An 18,426-nucleotide genomic window follows, 5' to 3' on the forward strand; every position below is an offset into this window, starting at 1 on the left:
AATAATCTTTTTGTTTATAATGCAGAAACGATTATTTCCAATGTTCTTACTATGATTTATATTTAAAAAATAACGAATTTATACATATATATAGAATTACATAATTTTGTTATACTTAGAAGCTGCTTATATAAGGCCTTTTGCGATCGTCCATACTTGTCGATCATAATCGACCGAAAAAAAAATTAAATTTGTGTAATATAGAAGTTGGAATAGCGCGTGCGATAATTTTTATTGGAATAAAGAAACGAATCGTGATAGATTTGCATGAATTACACGCGATGGGTATTGAAGATATTGATATATACTTAAGATACAAGATTTATTGAAAATATAATTTCTCTTAGAAAGTTAAGTTTAGTTAAATATACACATATATACATACTAGCATAGATGTATATGCGTATATAAGACTTTACTTACAATATATGTAATAGCTAGGAGATTACAATATAAGATATATTCATCACTTTTCCATCAGCCCATACACAAAGAGAAATCGAGCTATATTAAGGTAATTTTTTTATATCTCTCTCAAGTTGAAAATATTGTATAATTGAAAGTACTATCACTTAATCGGTGTATCTTAATACTGATCAAAAATACTATAAAAAGATTAGTTTCTAGAACGTTCGTTTATTAGTTAAGAATATTAAACAGGAAAAGCAAGGACTGCGTTCAGCAAGAAAGGTAGTAGCTTTAAAACTGCAAAAATCTTTAATATGATTAGTTATGAGGTAACATTAAGCAGTATCACATAGAAGCTTCAAAAAAAGCACGATTGGTTATACATTTATGTCTAGTAAGGAACTAAGGACAAGAGAAATCAGTTCTATTAAAGAATCATATAACAGCTGTAAAGCTTTTTTTTCTACTGAACGCAGCCAATGTCGCTTCATTAATGAATTTTATGAGAACAAAATGTAAATTACGTAGATCTTTCAGAGGATTAAGCTTATTCAAGTAAGGTAGTTCAGACAGCCATCTTCATGTAGAGTTTGGAATATGGATTGTAATCTATCAATTCAAGATCCTCGGCAATGAAATCGTCAATATTTTTAACTTCTCTAACTATCCTTAATTTTGGAAACTCGCGGGGTTCGCGTTTTACCTGTTCCTCAAGGGCGCTTATATGGTCGACGTAGACGTGGCAGTCTCCCATTGTATGTACAAATTCTCCTGGCTGAAAAATAAAAGGAAATAAAAAATAGAATAAGATTTGTCTGGAATTTGAGTGCAGAGTATCGATCCTTACCTTCAATCCAGTAACATGAGCGATCATGTAAGTCAGCAAGGAATACGATGCTATGTTAAATGGCACCCCTAAACCCATGTCTGCACTTCTTTGATAAAGTTGTGTGGACAATTCTCCGTTATTTACGTAAAACTGTACCAAAGTGTGGCACGGCGGCAATGCCATCTTTGGAATATCAACCGGATTCCAGGCTGACATTATAATACGTCTGTCCTCAGGAGAATGCTTTACTTTGTGAATGACTTCCTTCAATTGGTCTATTCCTAGAATAAATACACAGTTAAGTTTCAATTACACTTTTCTGTGTTCAACAAATATATGAAAAGGAGAATTTTAGATAGTAATTTATTTTAAAAAATACCTTGTCCTGTGTAATCCGTGTGCATGTCTTTGTATTCAGCACCAAAGTGCCGCCATTGGAAACCATACACAGGTCCCAAATCACCCTCCTCTCTATCAGTGAAGTCACAGGAATCCAAGAATGCCCGTGAACCATTTTCATCCCAAATGTGAACACCCTTATCCGACAATTCTTTGGAATTTGTCGATCCTTTGATAAACCACAATAGTTCTTCAACCACTGCTCGCCAAAACACTCGTTTAGTTGTCAGTAATGGAAAAACACCTGTAATCGAATAAGCAAAATGTTAACAATATATATGCCATCAGATTCTAAGATAATATTGTAGTAAACTGGTATTAACTGCATCTATATTAAATGTTTCATTAGTAAATTCTACTTGATTTCTACAGTCAATTTATAATTATATTCCCTTACATTTCTACTGATATTCTGAAAGACTGTAAATTACTTTGAAAAATTTATAGACCTGTCATTCTTAGAAATTATCAGCTACCTTTGCATTACCAAAAATAGACTCAATAATAAATATCCTGGTTGAAACTACATTGTATTTACCGTCTCGTAAACTGAATCGCATTTGCGCTCCGAAAATAGAATAAGTATCCACACCAGTGCGATTGCTCTTCATTGCCCCACTCTGAATAACCTTCTCGATAAATCTCAAATACTGATATTCCTCGTGTTCTTTGTTTGCCTTTCCATTCATCTTTTGCTCCACATCCCGTGTCGTTTCTTGCAATGATTTCTCGACCTCGACATCGTTATTCGCCATCTCTCCTCCCTTTGAGCATATACCGTATACAATACCTTAAAAAAAAATATATATATATATATATACAATGCAAGATGCATTGCAACTGGAAATCGTTATTCCAGACGGTACGAGGGAACACCGTCATTACGAACTTCTGATTGCCATACCGAAATTATTTGAATTTATAAAACCAATATATTTTCTCAAGATATTTCAGCTAGATCAGCCAGCGTCCAGCGATTATACATGTATAAACGCGGGAAAATGCATGTGCCACGTGATTCTTCTTCTTCTTGTTGATTGGCCCGGCACTCAGTGACACGTGATTCCTACCTGAAACCAAAAACGAGGAACAAGAAACGCGATAAGATGGCATAAAACCATAAAACTCGAACCACATACTACATGGGCAGTGGGCTGCGTTCGTTTTGATGCTTACAGCGCTTATGAGCATCAATTGTCCTCGTTTAACGCTTGTATTGTAAACAATACAAGCGTTGTGAGCGCCGAAGTGAACACAGCCATGAGGTGCGTTCCGTAACGCGCATGATGCATCCATTGTCCTTGTTTAACATTTGGTGAGCAACAAGGATAAACGACGCATTATGCGCATCATGCGAGAAACGGAACGCACCTATGGTCCATTACTTGAAAGACACATGCGCAGTTTTTTTTGAAACGCTAAGTATGAAGAATGTTTTTCATTCTTTTTTTTTAAAGAAATAAATTTTTGGAAGAGTCAAGTTTTTTTGTAAGGGTCAATGCAAACATACACAGCCTTTATTTCTGATATAGTATAATCGTAAAATAAAAGTAAATTAATATACATAGTGTGATATATACCCACATTCGCGTGTGTATATATAAAGCGAGAAAGAACAGAATAGATATAGGTGAGTAGGAAATTCGAGGCGCCTGATATGCCAGACGGTTTATTCTTGTGACTTTCGATATATCGAAAGGAAAAAAATAAGATTAAGTATTATCCGTAGGATACATGATATAAAGAATGCGATCCACTTAACGTAATGTAAATGCTTTGTTAATCGAAAAAAAGAATTTTACGAATTGACCAATCAAAGAATGCTTCAAAGCATTTGCAACGTGAAATGCATCTAAAATAGATGTGTGTATGTATGTGACGCGTTGGACGTTCGACGTATGTACAAATATTACGGGATTACATTTCTTTCTACGTATACGTATATATAAATGTATGTACATCATATTTGGTATTATATTATTTGGTAACATAAAGTGCACGAATGTCTTTCGCAAAGTAAGAACGTAAGAAGCGAGTTTACATTCCTCACAAAATTCACCGTTAGTCATATCAAATTCCTTAAGTAGTAAATCGCGTCGTAAGGATATCCCGAGACTACTGAATCTTTTTCTTTGAGTCGATTTGAAGCCGATGTTTCAGTAGAAAGAATGTATGAGATTTCGCATATTTTTTTTAAATTTCGAGCGAAATTTAAATACAGATTTTAGTTTGAGTTCCGAACATCACAAACTTGAAATACAATTATCAAAAATTATCTCGACATTCTTGTTAATGGAATCCTCTTCGAATCGACCGTGATTCAAGGAACATTCCGTGGTCCCGGGACACCACGTATATATTTCAACGCGATATGTCGTATCTATGATGTAGTAAATGATCATGATGATTTATAGAATTGTACGCTGGAGAATGCTGTTGCAAAACTATATAATTTTTTGCTCCTCTTCGTTTAGAGTTAATATTAAGGAGCGATATCCGTTAAAGAACGCCAGTCTCGCAATTTGGATTTGACCGAGTATCGTTCCTACGCAAATAGATCAATCGTATCGGTTACGTATTGATGGCATTGGTGCTATCCAGCGTGTTCACGGTCACTTCCTCGGATTCCGCAACGGATGGATTATTGTTCAGTCCGGCCTCGGTGTTATAACCTGAGAATGAACAGGCAGGCGCGCTTCTGGCTTGGCTCACCGTGGCCTCGGGTAGGAGCGACGTACGTTCAGTCGCGCTTCCCCAAGTCTGCTGATATGCACCACGTCCTCGTATTCTGCGGCTTAGGGACGAGCCGACAACGCCCAAATGTTCCTTTATGTCATTATGCACGTCAGAAACATCCCACATTGCTCTGTAAAGACAAATGTGTATTAATTTACAAAATAAGGATATAATTTAATTTCAGCACCAGTGTCAGCGTAAATTTTTTTAAATTAAAATAAGCAAACAATTTGTTTAAAAGTGCCTCACAAGTAGTATTTATTATTGTTTCACTAACCTAAATGCGTCCCACCACGCTTGACCCTGCGCCAAATTAACAAACGGTTTGTAGGAGAAGCTATAGTGATGCGCCACCGCAGCTAAAAACATTTCTATGCAAATTAGGAAATCCTGCAATTTGGATGATATATTCCTGATGTCATCTGAGTTATCAGTATTAAAAATACTCGATATGACGTCAAAATACACCAAAAGAGCTATTAATACTCCTTGACTGTAAATAAAAAACACAATATGTATTTTTCCATCTCATTTTCAGAATGTCTTGAATCAAAATACCACGGTAAGAAAGTCCTTAAAAAAATTAATTAAAAAAAGTATTTGTCATTTTTCATTCCAAATAATAATTTGTAAGATATAAAAGTTTAAAACTAGCTAATTATAGATTACGGTTAAACGACTGCTTGTCCATGAGTTACACAATGATATGAATCGCGATCATGGGCAGCCAACCGTTTAATTATAATTTGTAATAGGCCAATTTTAATATCTCAAACCCTTTATATTTCAAATATTGCTTGAACTTATTTTGTTGAGAAAACAGCTTTCTCGCTGTGATATTTTAATTCGTAAATTTTGAGACATCTTGTTTATATATTTTTCTGACAATTGTGCAAATATTACAGCAATACCTACAAGAATGAGAAGAACACAACAGCTTTGATGCATAAAAACTTTCCAATTGGCTTCATTGGCTTCAAGGCCTCTACGTTGGCACGGTAAAAGAGTACCAGACAGTACATAGCAACAAATTGTGACAAATTGTTTAGAGCAATCATGTATGGGAAAGCGACATTCCCTTTAAATTCACCTTCCCCATATACTCCATTCAGTTCACATATGCTACAAAAATATAGAAATATACATTTAAATATTGCAACACACAATATTAAAAATATATATCTCTACCAATCAATTGCTTACAATGATATTAAAGTTGATATAGGCCTAACAGCTGCATATTGTAAAATACCATGCTTGCACATGTGTACAAATTCTCTGCCCATCTCCCAATCGGGTAGGCAGCACAGAGGAAACATATGATGGACTTGAGGAGAAATCTCCAGTCTATGTTCCAACTGGTGGTCGGCGTTCAGATAGGCCAGTAAATACTTCATGAAATTATATATTACATAAGCTTCGTAGCATTCTCTCAAGCTGTCCACGTATATACTTCCTTCAGGAAATACCAAACCTAACCACTATACAAATAGAAAGCGTTCGTTAAACTGCGTATAATAAATAAATATTTATATAATTTTGACGATACACAAGAAAAATTTGTAACTTTTTCTTACAGCATTTACTGCGTAGATGGGAACCATCCATAATATTCTGAAAAGAAAAATAAAATTTTTATATTTAATACTTGATTGAGAAGAGAACTATTGAAAATAAATCTGTAAACTTTTTTTAGTGACGAATAGCCTACCTTATTATATATTTTTGTAGTCTAGGTTGCGTGTAGTATATCATGTGCTGAACAATCTCATAAAAGGCGATAGGCAATGCCAACAGGACAAAGGCACCACCCACCAGCGCACCCTGATCCTGTTTCTTAAAGCCATTCTTAACGGAGTTGACTAGCAAGATTGGTACAAGTATAACAATGAGTAGTGCATATAGGCAGGTCAGCACAGGCAATATCCATAATCTCCAACGTCGGCAGATCGAAGCCATCACTCTCCTTGGATGCTTCAGGTGCCGTCACATTATAATTTCAGACTGCAACTGGATTCAGTCCTGAAAACGTAAACAATCACTAAAGATTAGATTTTATATAATGTTAGCAACAATATAAATTTACATCAGAGTTTATAGCACTTTTTAGAATTAATTTTGGATAATTTGTAACTACAATAAATAAAATGTTAGGAGTTTGCTAGTAGATTTATGAAGAATATCTTGGGTGCTTTCCATTTAATGACACAAGTATCGTTCAGACTTTGTTACTTATGGAATTTAAGAAAGATGGAACGACATTTGTGTCGACTTGATTAAATAGAAAGTACCTTCTGTCACTTTCATAACAAATTAAATAGAGCATGTCATCAAATAATCCTTTTTTCATTTATTCCATTTAAATAATTACTGAATGACAGATTTTATTCGGTTTTTGTAGTAAATCTGTCATCATATTTCTGCTGTATTTCTGCTGACAAAAATTGTAGCTGAATCTCGTTTTTGATAGAATTTGCTGTCTGAAACGATAAAGTACTATGAAGCACTGGAAAATAAAAGTTTTTGGTCACGAAATTACGTATTACTTGATTAGATAGATATCTATCCATCTACTACTTGACCATAATTACAATGTTTACTTGTCGATAAACGATACGCTCGCTGAACTCTTTCCTTCACAGACGTTCGTTTACATACTTTTCCATCCGTTAATGTCAAATACAGCAGAATTCTTTGCGCACTATTATTGCGATATACGAGAGAGAAAGGGAGACACGAGAAAAAGGGGGGAAAAGATGAAGCAAGACGCCATGCGGCGGCGGCGGGGGAAATGAATCAGCTGAGTGACAGCGTAGGTACGGAGTTTCCTTTTTAACCCTTCAGTTTCGCGTCGCCCGAGTATGATGCGCGCGACGGGTGGCTCACCGTTTTGCAGCGACGACGAATCGACGTCTCGCCGGCGCCAAAGTGTTGCAAACGTCACCGGCCGGAGCACTACGCCGGCTCGATCGCGACCGCGCCGAAACGCCGTATTCACGCACCCGCACCTCGCCGTGGATATGCTAATTTGACATTTCACGTTTACTTTGCACGGCCATCGGTAACCGGAAGGTAGCGGCTCCCCCTCACCACTGCTTCGGGGGAAGGGAGGCAGCGGTGACCAGTGTCGCCAAAGTGCGGACGAAAAATACCACGTCGGGACGCAAAAGAGCTACGACGTTGAAAAGATTCCGGTGGATCTCGTCGCGCCGTTTTCGAGCGAGGAGTGTCGCGCCAGCGGATAGGAGGTAGATCGAACTGGATTATTTCCCGCGGAAGGGCGTAATATCGCCGGAAATTACGTCGCTCGACGGCCGATCTAGAACCTTTCATCATCGTCACGCGTGTACGTTGGCTAATATTGTGCGTGCGGCGTGGGAGGGGTACTTCCGGTTGAATGGCGTCAAGAGCCAAGCACTGTTGTCACATTTTGCCCTACAGTGTTTCAATATTTCGCTTTGTTTATGTCGCCCGTGGCCGGCAGGGCGAGGACGAGTAGCCCGGCTAGGCGCGTGAATTGCGCTAAACGAAGGTGAGGGCGAGTGTATTTTTCCGCACGCAGCGCGTATCAAGGCGCGGCTCGTGATATTCAATGCGGTCCGGGTGCAGTGACCTTGGTCTCGCTGTCAGTCCCGAAGGAGTATCCGAGTATGTAGTATGCACCCCCGCCAAATTCAAACCCCGTCGGTGCCCCGGCGCTGTGGCGTAGCGGCGCGGCGGCGCTATTTTTGGACCTCGATGGATCGTTTTGATTCGTGCAGTTTTTCTGTAGTTTTTTTTTCCGGCTATTTTGTCGTCTTGTTCAGAATAAAATTACTAAAAAAATGTATCTCGTTAAAGCCCGGTGTCTGATAAGAAGGAATAGTAGATCTGTTTTTGTGGCTGAACTATAATAGTGTACGTTTAAAGTGAGATATGCATATGTTTAATATACCCCTGATGAAAATCAAAATCGGAGAGTAAATCGGATGTAATGGAAGAGTAACAGAACCGTGAACGAAACTTCTAGAAGGCGAAAATTGGAACAATGAAATGTAAAAGAAGCATTTACGCTTCTGTTGCTCTCCCATTACATTCGACTTATGCTTTGACTTTTATTTTTATCAGGGACTGGCGAAAGAGAGAAAGAAAGTTCTAGTGCAGTCTAAGTGGTACAGGAATAATAAACAGTTCTATTGTTTAATCTTGGTGGTGTACCATCTTGTTATTCGTGATGACCTTAATTAACAAGAGCTTAGTAAGAGAGGAAGGAATGAGAAATATTGAGTACCTTCCATTTAGTGACAAGTTGCCATGTGTTCTATCTTTGTTACTCATGGAATGCAAAAAAGATAGAATGATATTTATGTTGACTTGTGTCACTATTTCAAAATGGAATTGCCCAATAAATGGAAATGTCCATTTCTACCAATGTGGATTAACTTTAATCTTGGTTTAATTTACTCTTCTTCTTTTTCTTGGAACTAAAAAAAGATGAAGAGTAAGTTGAACCAAGATTAAAGTTAATTTACATTGGTGGAAATGGGCCTGAAGCCCAATTTCACAACTCATGATTAATTCTTAACCGAGATTTTAACTTATTCCTCATCTTTTTCTAATGCCAGAACTGGAAAGAGATGAGAAATAAATTGAACCTCAGTTAACCGTGAGTTGTGAAACTGACTAATGCCCGTTTCTACCAATGTAGATTAACTTTAATCTCGGTTCGACTTGTAGCGTATTTGATTTACTTGGCTCGATCCGACTCAATTCTAACACTTACAATTATGCTTACGCAATTGTAGAATGGGCACTTTGTAGAGGTAGAATATAAACTTTTCTGTTAACTTAAATAAAAGTTACTGCATATATGCAGAATACGAAAGTGATATTTAATATCGTCACACAATATAGTTAATTATTTTATATACATTTTCGTTAACATTTTATTGTTAAAGAACAGTACTGAGAATGTGTTGTCTGTTGTTTTGAAAATTCTATTGTAAATGGATTTCACTGTGATATTTCGGTGAATTTGTAAGACAGTTTCGTTGATTTAAACTTTAAACAAAAATTACTATTATCGTATATTATTAAAATTATCACATGACAAAAGAGAGATCAGTGAATTAAATATTTGGTGTATGTTGGAATTAATTTTAATCTATTTTAATTTTGAACTACTTTTAATTGCCAAAGAAAATAGATTTTTTATACTAATAAATTTTTTTCTATGATCCACAGATTTGGTATCTATAGATAAGTAAAAATTTGTGAAGAACAGTTATTAGTCGTTGTATTGAGAATACTCAGTTATGGAAGTTACAACGGAAGAGGCACAAGCTGTGCTTCTGGAAGGAATGGAGGGAGCTCAATATATCACCATCCAGAGAGCCGATGGAGAGGGCTTGAGCAAAGTACCGCTGTTAACTCTGAATGGTGAATTAATCTCCGAAGGCATGGTCGTGGATATGATTAATGCAGGCGTCGGCACAGACTATGGCACTGGCACACAGTATTATGAGGCGGACGACTTGCTGTCGCATGAATTAACTGAAGTTGTAATATGTTACTTAATGTCCGTATAACTGCACATATTTATACCTTACATGTAGAATGTGAATTGTGTGATGCAGGACGACCGTAGACTTGCCGCGGCCTTGGTCGCGGTACAGTTGCATCAGCAGCAGAAACAGCAGCTCCATATCCAGTCACACGAGGACCCAACTCTAGCAGACGTTTCACATCTCGAGACCCTGGCGCCAGTGAATTCGTACTCCATTCAAGCAGTATCAGACCCAAACGCCGCTCCGTCCGTTTACTCACCTTTGCAAATTTTCAAGAGGATTACGCAGAATGTAAAGCAAGAGTTTATCAACGTTAAAAGCGAATACGACGTTGAGGTTTCCACGGAAAGCAGTGAGGATGCCACATCGGCATCAGGTCCCAAGAGAACCCTGCCACACAAAAAAAGGATACCTCGGAAGCTAAAACAACAGCAGACAAAGAAGAATGTAATGCGAAAAGATAATATTAAATCGGTTCAAGAGAATGTGGTAATTGAATCGAGTAACGAAGCTCAGGCTAACGTCTTTAAATGTGAATTGTGTAGTTCTAAGTTTAGCAGTCAGTTAAAGTTCTTCGAGCACTTAAAGGTATACATATTGCAGAGAACAATTAAATTTTTTTAATACATAAGTGGCTACTAAAAGTTTTCGGCCAACATATAATTTTACAATAATTTTTGGTCAATTTATTTTTTAGTTTATATTATAAATTAATAAAATTCTTATTATAGTTAACTTAATACTTTAAGTACTAGAATATATTAGGCATTTATATACTAGATCTTTATTTGTAAAAATTCTTTATCTGAGCAATACAATAAAACTCATTCATTGGCTGGAAACTTTTAATAGCTATTGCGCATATGTATCTTTAACAGAAATTTAATAGAAATAGAAATAATGATATAAAAAATAATTTTAATAATTTTAATATAGGTACATTATGAACCAGTAAAACAAGAAACGCGAATAGCTCAAGCAACAAATACTAATATCTCGATAGTGCCGGAAACAGTGCCGGAAACAGTACACAGTTTAGAGAATACCGTGATTGAAGAATTCAGTGAACCCGAAGACCTTATGGAGGGTATTCGAAACGTAGGTAAGAGAGATAACATTTTTGACATTAACATTTTTTAAACTTTTCGATATGAACAACTATCACGAACTTATTAACCTTTGCCGCCTGCAGTGGAAGAAACTGGCGCGCGTATCGACGATGAGACGGACCCTCCGCTATCTACTACGAACAACGAATCAACCATGTGGGCCATTACTGGCGTCACAGAAGAGGTACAACAAAGGGATCAACAAATAAAACCACCGGAAGTTAGTAATGATAAGAGTTCTAACGAGAAAGCAAAGACTGACATTCCACGGACGGCCAAAAGAAAGAAACCATCGAAAACACGAAAGTCAAGTGCGTATAATTCTTTTTTCCCTAAGAAGTTCTTGACGTGCTAAAGATATAAATTTTAAAGATAGTATTTTCTTATAGATGGCGAATTAACATGTGATCAGTGCAATCGTTCATTCCACCATAAAAATAGTTTAGTTTACCACATGCGATCTCATAGCGGAGAACGGCCGCATCAATGCGATATTTGCAGTAAACGTTTCTTTGCTGCCAGCGCGTTGAAAGTAAGCAAATGTTCGCAAAGTATAAAATTTATTTTTGTTAATAACATAAAAATCTAATCACATTTTATTTCGACGAATAGGTACATAAGAGACTTCACAGCGGCGACAAACCGTACAAATGCGAAGAATGTGGGCGACACTTTCGACAATGGGGCGACTTAAAGTATCACTCGACGAGTCTCCATTCGGAGCACAAACAGTATCAGTGTGAATATTGCGCCAAGGAGTTTGCCCGAAAATACTCACTGATCTTGCATAGGCGTATCCACACCGGCGAGAAGAACTACCGTTGCGAGTACTGCAACAAAACGTTCCGCGCAAGCAGTTACTTACAGAATCATCGTCGCATACACACCGGCGAGAAGCCACATCCGTGCGGAGTGTGCGGCAAGCCGTTCAGAGTACGAAGTGACATGAAGAGACACATGCAAACACACAGCCGGCCAAAAACGAAATCGAGGAAAAATGCGAAGCAGACAGAGGGTGACAAAGGAACGCAGGCAAAAACGATTCAGGATCTCGTGAGAGATTTGAAACTGGAAGTCGAAGCGACCGGTGTTGTGGAGATTGTCTCGCCGGATGATAATCAGGAGACCATTTTGCCGCATACAGGTGCTCGAAACTTGGAATATACCGTGACATCTACAGCAGATACTGTAAATAGGGATCCTTTGGAAGCAGTTGTGCGAACGACTGATAGTATGTGAGTAAATTCTGTTGTATATCTCGATCATAGTGAAAGAGCTTTTTTATATATTGTGACTATTAATTAATCCATTGTGTTTTCGCAGGCAATATTTTTTTATGTAATCATGAAAGTCTTCAAGGAAGAAAATGTATTCCATGAAAATGTATTGCATGACAAGATTGATTATTTATGGAATATCTGCACTTAAACGGTCTGTAATGCGAACATTACGTTTCGTGAAATTGTTTTAAATAGCAGATTAAGTAAATTTAAAGTGATTTCATTTTTTTTTTCAATTATGTATATATAATTTTATAAGACTTAAAAAAATTTGTTTATTCGAAAGCAAATAATCAAATTTTTAAGTAAATCGTATCAACGTACTGCCTATTAGTGATTAATTTTATTAGTTCTCAAAAAAGTAAATAATTTGTGTGAGTTTTCAAATAGACAATTAGATTTTACAACAGATCCAAGATTTCTGTGACGATAATATCATTTATATATATACGTATAAATGGTACATGTACACATTATACTGTAATTAACACTAATTGTAAATGTACATTTTTAAGACTAGGATTGTACAATTGTATAATTTGTACAATTTAATGATTGATATATATACATATTATTGTGAATCAACGTTAAAAAATATATTTTTTACTTGATTGTGTTTATAGAAATGCATTGGTCCACTTCATTTGCAATCTCCGAACGTCTAAATAACCGCGGGTATTAGAGTCGGCACGCTCACGTCGGCTTTACCGATGAAAATTTGTAAGATGGTAGCTAGGTCTTTAGATTCGAGGGCATCTTGAAGCTTCGCAGTAGCCTCCTTACCACTGATTCTGTTACACGAATAGTATTGTTAGAATTGGGTCGCGCTGATAAGAATTTTATCTTTACCTTCGAGATCGCTTCGCTCGTTCCCAATCTACATATAAATCGGTAATGATAGCGTGCAACCTGTTCAGGATTTCAGTATCCTTCGCCATAAGCGATCTAATCTCCGTCTCCTTTTCCAACAACTCTTGATATTCAGAGCATAAATTCTCCCTCGGATTGGACTGGAGCTCCGATTCTTCGAGAGCATCCAGAATTTTTATTTTTTGGATTAAATCGTAGGCCGCATTCAAACGCGGAAGAATTAACTCCAAGACTCTAGATATGCTTCCTTCTGCTACCTCTGTGTAAAGATTTACGTTTACGATCATTTTACAACTTTGAAGAGAAATATGCAACAATCGTCAACAATTACCGCAGAAGACGTCTAACTTTAACTTTCGTTTCGTCGCCTCCTTCGTCAAGATGTCTCTAAGAATTATGATAGTGGATATATTCTCGCCAAGAAAAAGCGCACTCCCTTTTCTGCAGTTTACCAAAAGATTAATGACAAATGCAAGTCTGCGATTTTATATTATAAACTTACTTATATTTGCATTTGAGAATTGTGCCGATGAAGGACGAGATATATACCAAAACAGCTTCACCCTCGTTAATATGAGGTCTCTCGGGCACGTCTGGTAACGCTAAAGATAGCCATGCATGCATCTGAAAAAGAAATCCATAAACAATTATTTCTCCCGCGATAAGATTAACAAAATAAAGAAACGTACTTCGGCAATGGTGAATTGGCCATTTAGTTTCAATTCATTAAACGGACCACTGGATGTGATGTTATCGTCTTCGTGCAATCTGACATGCAGAGATAAAGCGTGAATAGGAACTGTAATTTTACGGCAACGTTTCGGTTGTACCTGAAAATTACCATAGATATTAATAAAGTGAATCTTGGATTTGAAAGACAACGTGTAAAAGAAAAATACCTGGGACGTTACATAGATCTGCAAAGTACCTGGTTGACCCTCGATGGATCTTAGTCGCATTTCTAGACGATTTGTATTAATCTATTCACAAATGATTTTTCATACTTTCAGGGATATTAAAATTCAAAGAGATTATATTGTTTTACACACAGAGAAAATTGCATTTACTTGGCATCGATAAGTAGCAAGGAGGAAATTGCTCTCTGTAGGATCGCAAGCGGATAAGCTGACCACTGCGCTATTGTTCTCTGTTTCCAGCAGGTTGATGGGCGTATCGGATTGTATTAGAATATTGTCAATCGACGCGTCCAATTCTACTGATAGGGAATACGAAGCATCTTCTTTGTGTAACTCCATTCTGTGAATTGACTTTTATTGCAATTTCAGTTTATCCTGATTAATCTGTTTTGTATTTATAATGTAGAAATAATTTTGTTGCGGTTACTTATGATTCACTGCTAATATCAAGGGTGCTAAAGGGTCCGGCACGAAATTGGCTGAATCCCTCTCCTCACTGAGTTTCTCTTGCAGTTGATGTATTTCCAGCTTCAGCCTGGCCAATCCGATATCGCTTTGTCCCGCTTCTAGTAAACCAGGAGGACTGGTAGTCAATCCGAATACTCGTCCTGAGTAAGTCGTGACGAGAACCTCGGGATAATTGGCGACGCCGATTATCCCACCGACGACTGTACTAATACTCTCGCCAGCATTCTGCAATGATTTATTTCTTAATTAATATCCAATTCGACGAGAACTATAGATACGATCACAATCACTCACATAGTGGTAGCGCAGAATGGACGATATATCTTCGTCAGGAAACGTGTACACCTCAACGACTCCATCCTGCCGACCAACAAGGATGTCTATACCATCTTGCAACTCATATGTATCCAACGAAGTGATTCCCGAGCCTGTTGAAGTTAACAGCCAGGTAATTCGAAGAGTTTTGTTGCCTTGGAGGATCAGCAGTCCGACTCTTCCATCCGCGGTACCGACCAAAACGCGATCCCTCGAGTATATTTCTCCTTCTCTGAAACGAGATGAATAATATAAAATAATTCATTTGAAATGTGTGTGTGCTGTATGTGAAATATCAATAATACCTGTATATGGAAAGCACCGTAGGAGCGCTCGGCAATCTTAAAACCGTTGGACTTCTTGTACCGTGCAAAACACGTACCTGGAAAGCAGAACTGCATCGATGAATTAGTTAAAGGATGCATTCCTGGAAAATAACTCTATATTCGAATCTCTCTAAATAAGTTTTTACTAAGAAGAAAATTAAGATTTAAATCCATCGCAGATCGAAACTTTACAAGAATGAAAGGATATTCTAGGTAAAATCGCAAAAGTATTAATGGTAACTTTTAAGAAATGGAATAAAGTAATCGACGGTTTTTTTTTGTAAAAATACAATTTTTTTTTACTAAGATTATTGCATTTCTCGATTGGAGTTTGAAAGACTTTTGGGACGGATCCTCGAATCATATTTAATGAAATTATTACGACGTCTTACCGCGCAGTCCGCACAGGCTAGAATAGCGTATACTACGTTGCCGTCTCCAGGCAAGAGCACTACATCGTGCAAGGTCTCTCCAGTCAGATACGAGTCGGTATCTTTGCAGTCTCTGTACCGATGATAAAGATCACGCGCGCACGCCGCAAGATCAGGACCGAGGACGTACCTACGAGAAACATTTCATAATAATATGATAACGGGATTGTGGAGTATATCGAAGGTATCATCGTGGAGTTGAGCTGAGTGAACTTACATCGCGGAAATCGGATCTATAAGGCTGGTATCAAATTCTAAGAATAGCTTGCCCTTTCTCGTGAATCCCTTCACGGAGCTGCCGTACGCAAGGAAAATTTTATCTCTCAACATACCTATCGAACCACCAAGAACCATTTTCTGAATTTTTGGGCCGGGCAAGGATTTAAACGACAATTGTAACTCTCCCTTTTTCATGCCTGTTCAAGGAAGGATGATTTTATATATTTCTTAAATTTAGACGTCTTATAATATTTGTTTCAATATTGACACATTAATATCAAAATACCTTTTGAAGATAATTACGATATTAAAGCATCTCTTGCCATTAATTGTGACATTGTCTCACAACAATATTAGTTAATTATTAATTAATATTAACTAAGTTAAGTATTAAATAATATTAATTAATTACTTATAATTTATTACTATTTATTTGTTAAGATATTTTTGTTTTGCAATAAGACATACATATAATATGTATTTATACCATAAATATGCAGCACGCCATCGTGATCCGCAACGGCGAACTTTTGTGGTTGCTTCGTCGTTCCTTCATAAGGCGGAAATATGATAGTTGTGCTACGTGAGGTAACCCCCACCGTTGTGTAATCTATCCTCGACAATGCCAATGTCATCGCGGATTGATCGATCGATTTTAAAACTGTTTCACCGATCAAGTCAACTTGACTCAAATTGCCATTTTACCGAATCGCCTCAAAATATTAATTATCTTAGTTTATCAACCTGTGTGAGTCCCACGAGTTTCAGCACAAAGTAGCGACGACAGACTGAAGCGGCGATAAAACAATATACCACGATCAATTCAACCATGGCAACATGTAGCATAACAAACCGGTTTTTTTAACTCTTAATAAGAATTAAAATATCTATCAATAAAGACGCAATATTTCTCGGCGAATTTTTATGTCAAAATCAAATTTTGAATTTATTTGGATTTGGAATTTGAAATATTGCTATTCCAACAAAGCCGTCTCCCAAAATTATCCGTCGCGATGAAATTTAAAACATCTATCGATAAAGACGAGATATTTTTCGGCGATAAATTCTTATCTCATTCGTCTAAATCGAATTTGAATAATTATTGATTTTATGCACGTGCAATTGCAGGTTCGAAATCGAATCAAGATTTAAATTGATTTGAACTTGAAGCTTGAAGTTTCGAGAAGTATCGATATCTCGATATCGAGTCAAGACATAAAGAGGGAGCGAGAGAGAAAGAGAGAGAGCAAGTTGGTTTTTAAAATGCACAGAATAGGGTTAAAACTTTCGCTAGGAATTAGAAGTAATTATTGTAATGTACTGGAAATCGCATGACTTGCTGTTATTTCGTATGATATTCTAGCGAGTATTAGTACATTAGATAACGAAGTTGTTACGCTAAAATCGTTAGAACAACGGTTTGAAGAAGCCTAACCTAGCTAATCATGAGCAACAAGACTACAAGTACTGGTGAGTACACTGCAATTTCTTTTATATTTTCTCATCGCAAGTATCTCGCGATTGATCCAATCAGTTTTCAAGTGTAAAATTACATTGGGACGTCTTATATTATACGATCTTATATATAAAAGATACTCGCTCAGGGGAGATAGATCCCGTACAGGAGCAACTAACTGGTCGAGTACGGGAGGTCGGGAATTATGCTATCTGGAGCTTGTCCAGCTGTAAGCCAGGATTTGGCGTGGACCAGCTTCGTGATGACATTACGGAAACGTACTGGCAATCGGACGGACAACTGCCTCACTTGGTGAACATACAATTCAAGAGGAAAACAACTATTCGTGACATATGCATCTATACAGATTACAAGCTAGATGAGAGCTATACTCCCAACAGGTAGCAATACTTTTTATTGCTTAGAAATATTGTTCAAATGCTTTTCATTTGGTAACACAAGTTGATACAAGTATCTTCCTATCTTTGTTATTCACTGAATACAAAAATAGAATGTTTATATTAACTGGTTTCACTAAGGCCCAGTTCTACTAATCTAATTATTAGTATTAGAAAAAGATAAAAAGTAAATTGAACCAAGATTAAAGTTAATTTTACATTAATGGAACTAGGCCTAAATAAAAAGTACTTAGCAATCATTGGCTACTATTAATAAAGGCGTTTTGGCTAACTTTCAGGATAAGCATCAGAGCTGGGACCAATTTCAACGATTTACAGGAGGTGGAAGTGATGGACTTGAACGAACCAAGTGGTTGGATAGTGATCCCCATTAAAAACATCAATGATCGACCCATTAGAACATTCATGATTCAAATAGCAGTCATCAGCAATCATCAGAATGGCAGGGATACTCATATGAGACAAATTAAGATCCACAGTCCTGCACAAGATATTCTTGGCCCACCTGCGCCTTACATCCCAGGACAATTTCTCACTAATGAATTTTTACGCTACGCTACTATTAGATAAAATTTGTAAATGAAATTACTTTGACATATACAGACATATATATATATATAAAATAAAATTTTATTATTATCAACATTTAATTCAACATATTCATATTCAACATATTCTTTCATTTTCAATCTCTTATT

General features: G+C 36.9%; 4 protein-coding genes across 7 annotated transcripts; 2 read left to right on the forward strand and 2 right to left on the reverse strand.

The window, feature by feature from the left end:
• Nucleotides 1–34: 34 nt before the first annotated feature.
• Nucleotides 35–7,602, reverse strand: LOC108765087 (thymidylate synthase-like). Its single transcript, XM_018513613.1, is given in 9 exon segments — nucleotides 35–1,183; nucleotides 1,256–1,518; nucleotides 1,617–1,880; nucleotides 2,175–2,397; nucleotides 2,399–2,426; nucleotides 5,576–5,853; nucleotides 5,950–5,986; nucleotides 6,084–6,394; nucleotides 6,973–7,602. Coding segments are annotated over 8 exon segments (1,551 nt in total). The 5' UTR covers nucleotides 6,332–6,394; nucleotides 6,973–7,602; the 3' UTR covers nucleotides 35–973.
• A 42-nt stretch (nucleotides 7,603–7,644) lies between these two features.
• On the forward strand, nucleotides 7,645–12,510 carry LOC108765086 (zinc finger protein 271). Of its 3 annotated transcripts, none has more exons than XM_018513612.1 (8): nucleotides 7,645–7,904; nucleotides 9,596–9,909; nucleotides 9,988–10,506; nucleotides 10,855–11,020; nucleotides 11,111–11,338; nucleotides 11,417–11,559; nucleotides 11,640–12,262; nucleotides 12,351–12,510. In XM_018513612.1, exons 2-8 carry the CDS (start codon nucleotides 9,667–9,669, stop codon nucleotides 12,367–12,369), a joined length of 1,941 nt encoding a protein of 646 aa, XP_018369114.1. In that variant the 5' UTR covers nucleotides 7,645–7,904; nucleotides 9,596–9,666; the 3' UTR covers nucleotides 12,370–12,510. The 3 variants fall into 3 exon arrangements, with proteins under 3 accessions (XP_018369114.1, XP_018369112.1, XP_018369113.1); XM_018513610.1 differs by having other exon boundaries at nucleotides 7,646–7,904; nucleotides 9,967–10,506; nucleotides 12,351–12,509; XM_018513611.1 differs by lacking the exon at nucleotides 7,645–7,904 and adding an exon at nucleotides 8,253–8,269 and having other exon boundaries at nucleotides 9,967–10,506; nucleotides 12,351–12,509.
• Nucleotides 12,511–12,927: 417 nt separating this feature from the next.
• LOC108764988 (Bardet-Biedl syndrome 7 protein homolog) lies at nucleotides 12,928–16,731 on the reverse strand. Its single transcript, XM_018513439.1, has 13 exons — nucleotides 16,341–16,731; nucleotides 15,852–16,050; nucleotides 15,596–15,764; nucleotides 15,183–15,259; nucleotides 14,857–15,109; nucleotides 14,522–14,787; nucleotides 14,245–14,434; nucleotides 14,077–14,157; nucleotides 13,867–14,007; nucleotides 13,680–13,801; nucleotides 13,509–13,618; nucleotides 13,157–13,436; nucleotides 12,928–13,098 (listed from the first exon to the last, which is right to left on the reverse strand). Exons 1-13 carry the CDS (start codon nucleotides 16,486–16,488, stop codon nucleotides 12,969–12,971), a joined length of 2,166 nt encoding a protein of 721 aa, XP_018368941.1. The 5' UTR covers nucleotides 16,489–16,731; the 3' UTR covers nucleotides 12,928–12,968.
• Nucleotides 16,732–16,846: 115 nt separating this feature from the next.
• APC10 (anaphase-promoting complex subunit 10) lies at nucleotides 16,847–18,332 on the forward strand. 2 transcript variants are annotated; one of them, XM_018513724.1, is made up of 3 exons: nucleotides 16,847–17,323; nucleotides 17,446–17,710; nucleotides 18,007–18,332. In XM_018513724.1, exons 1-3 carry the CDS (start codon nucleotides 17,299–17,301, stop codon nucleotides 18,296–18,298), a joined length of 582 nt encoding a protein of 193 aa, XP_018369226.1. In that variant the 5' UTR covers nucleotides 16,847–17,298; the 3' UTR covers nucleotides 18,299–18,332. The 2 variants fall into 2 exon arrangements, with proteins under 2 accessions (XP_018369226.1, XP_018369227.1); XM_018513725.1 differs by having other exon boundaries at nucleotides 17,458–17,710.
• The last annotated feature ends 94 nt before the right edge of the window (nucleotides 18,333–18,426 follow it).

The sequence above is a fragment of the Trachymyrmex cornetzi genome, unplaced genomic scaffold (assembly GCF_001594075.2).
Source record: "Trachymyrmex cornetzi isolate Tcor2-1 unplaced genomic scaffold, Tcor1.1 scaffold47, whole genome shotgun sequence".
NCBI lineage: Eukaryota > Metazoa > Arthropoda > Insecta > Hymenoptera > Formicidae > Trachymyrmex > Trachymyrmex cornetzi.

Bases quoted from the DNA above. Each gene is read 5' to 3' on its own strand.
- LOC108765086 (XM_018513610.1), top strand. From the start codon at position 9,667: ATGGAAGTTACAACGGAAGAGGCACAAGCTGTGCTTCTGGAAGGAATG. The intron at 11,339-11,416 runs GTGCGTATAATT...ATTTTCTTATAG, and splicing joins ATCGAAAACACGAAAGTCAA to ATGGCGAATTAACATGTGAT. The intron at 11,560-11,639 runs GTAAGCAAATGT...TTCGACGAATAG, and splicing joins TTGCTGCCAGCGCGTTGAAA to GTACATAAGAGACTTCACAG.
- LOC108764988 (XM_018513439.1), bottom strand. From the start codon at position 16,488: ATGACATTGGCATTGTCGAGGATAGATTACACAACGGTGGGGGTTACC. The intron at 15,260-15,595 runs GTAAGACGTCGT...TCTGCTTTCCAG, and splicing joins TAGCCTGTGCGGACTGCGCG to GTACGTGTTTTGCACGGTAC. The intron at 14,788-14,856 runs GTGAGTGATTGT...AAATCATTGCAG, and splicing joins CCATTCTGCGCTACCACTAT to AATGCTGGCGAGAGTATTAG.
- APC10 (XM_018513724.1), top strand. From the start codon at position 17,299: ATGAGCAACAAGACTACAAGTACTG. The intron at 17,324-17,445 runs GTGAGTACACTG...TATATATAAAAG, and splicing joins CAACAAGACTACAAGTACTG to ATACTCGCTCAGGGGAGATA. The intron at 17,711-18,006 runs GTAGCAATACTT...GCTAACTTTCAG, and splicing joins GAGAGCTATACTCCCAACAG to GATAAGCATCAGAGCTGGGA.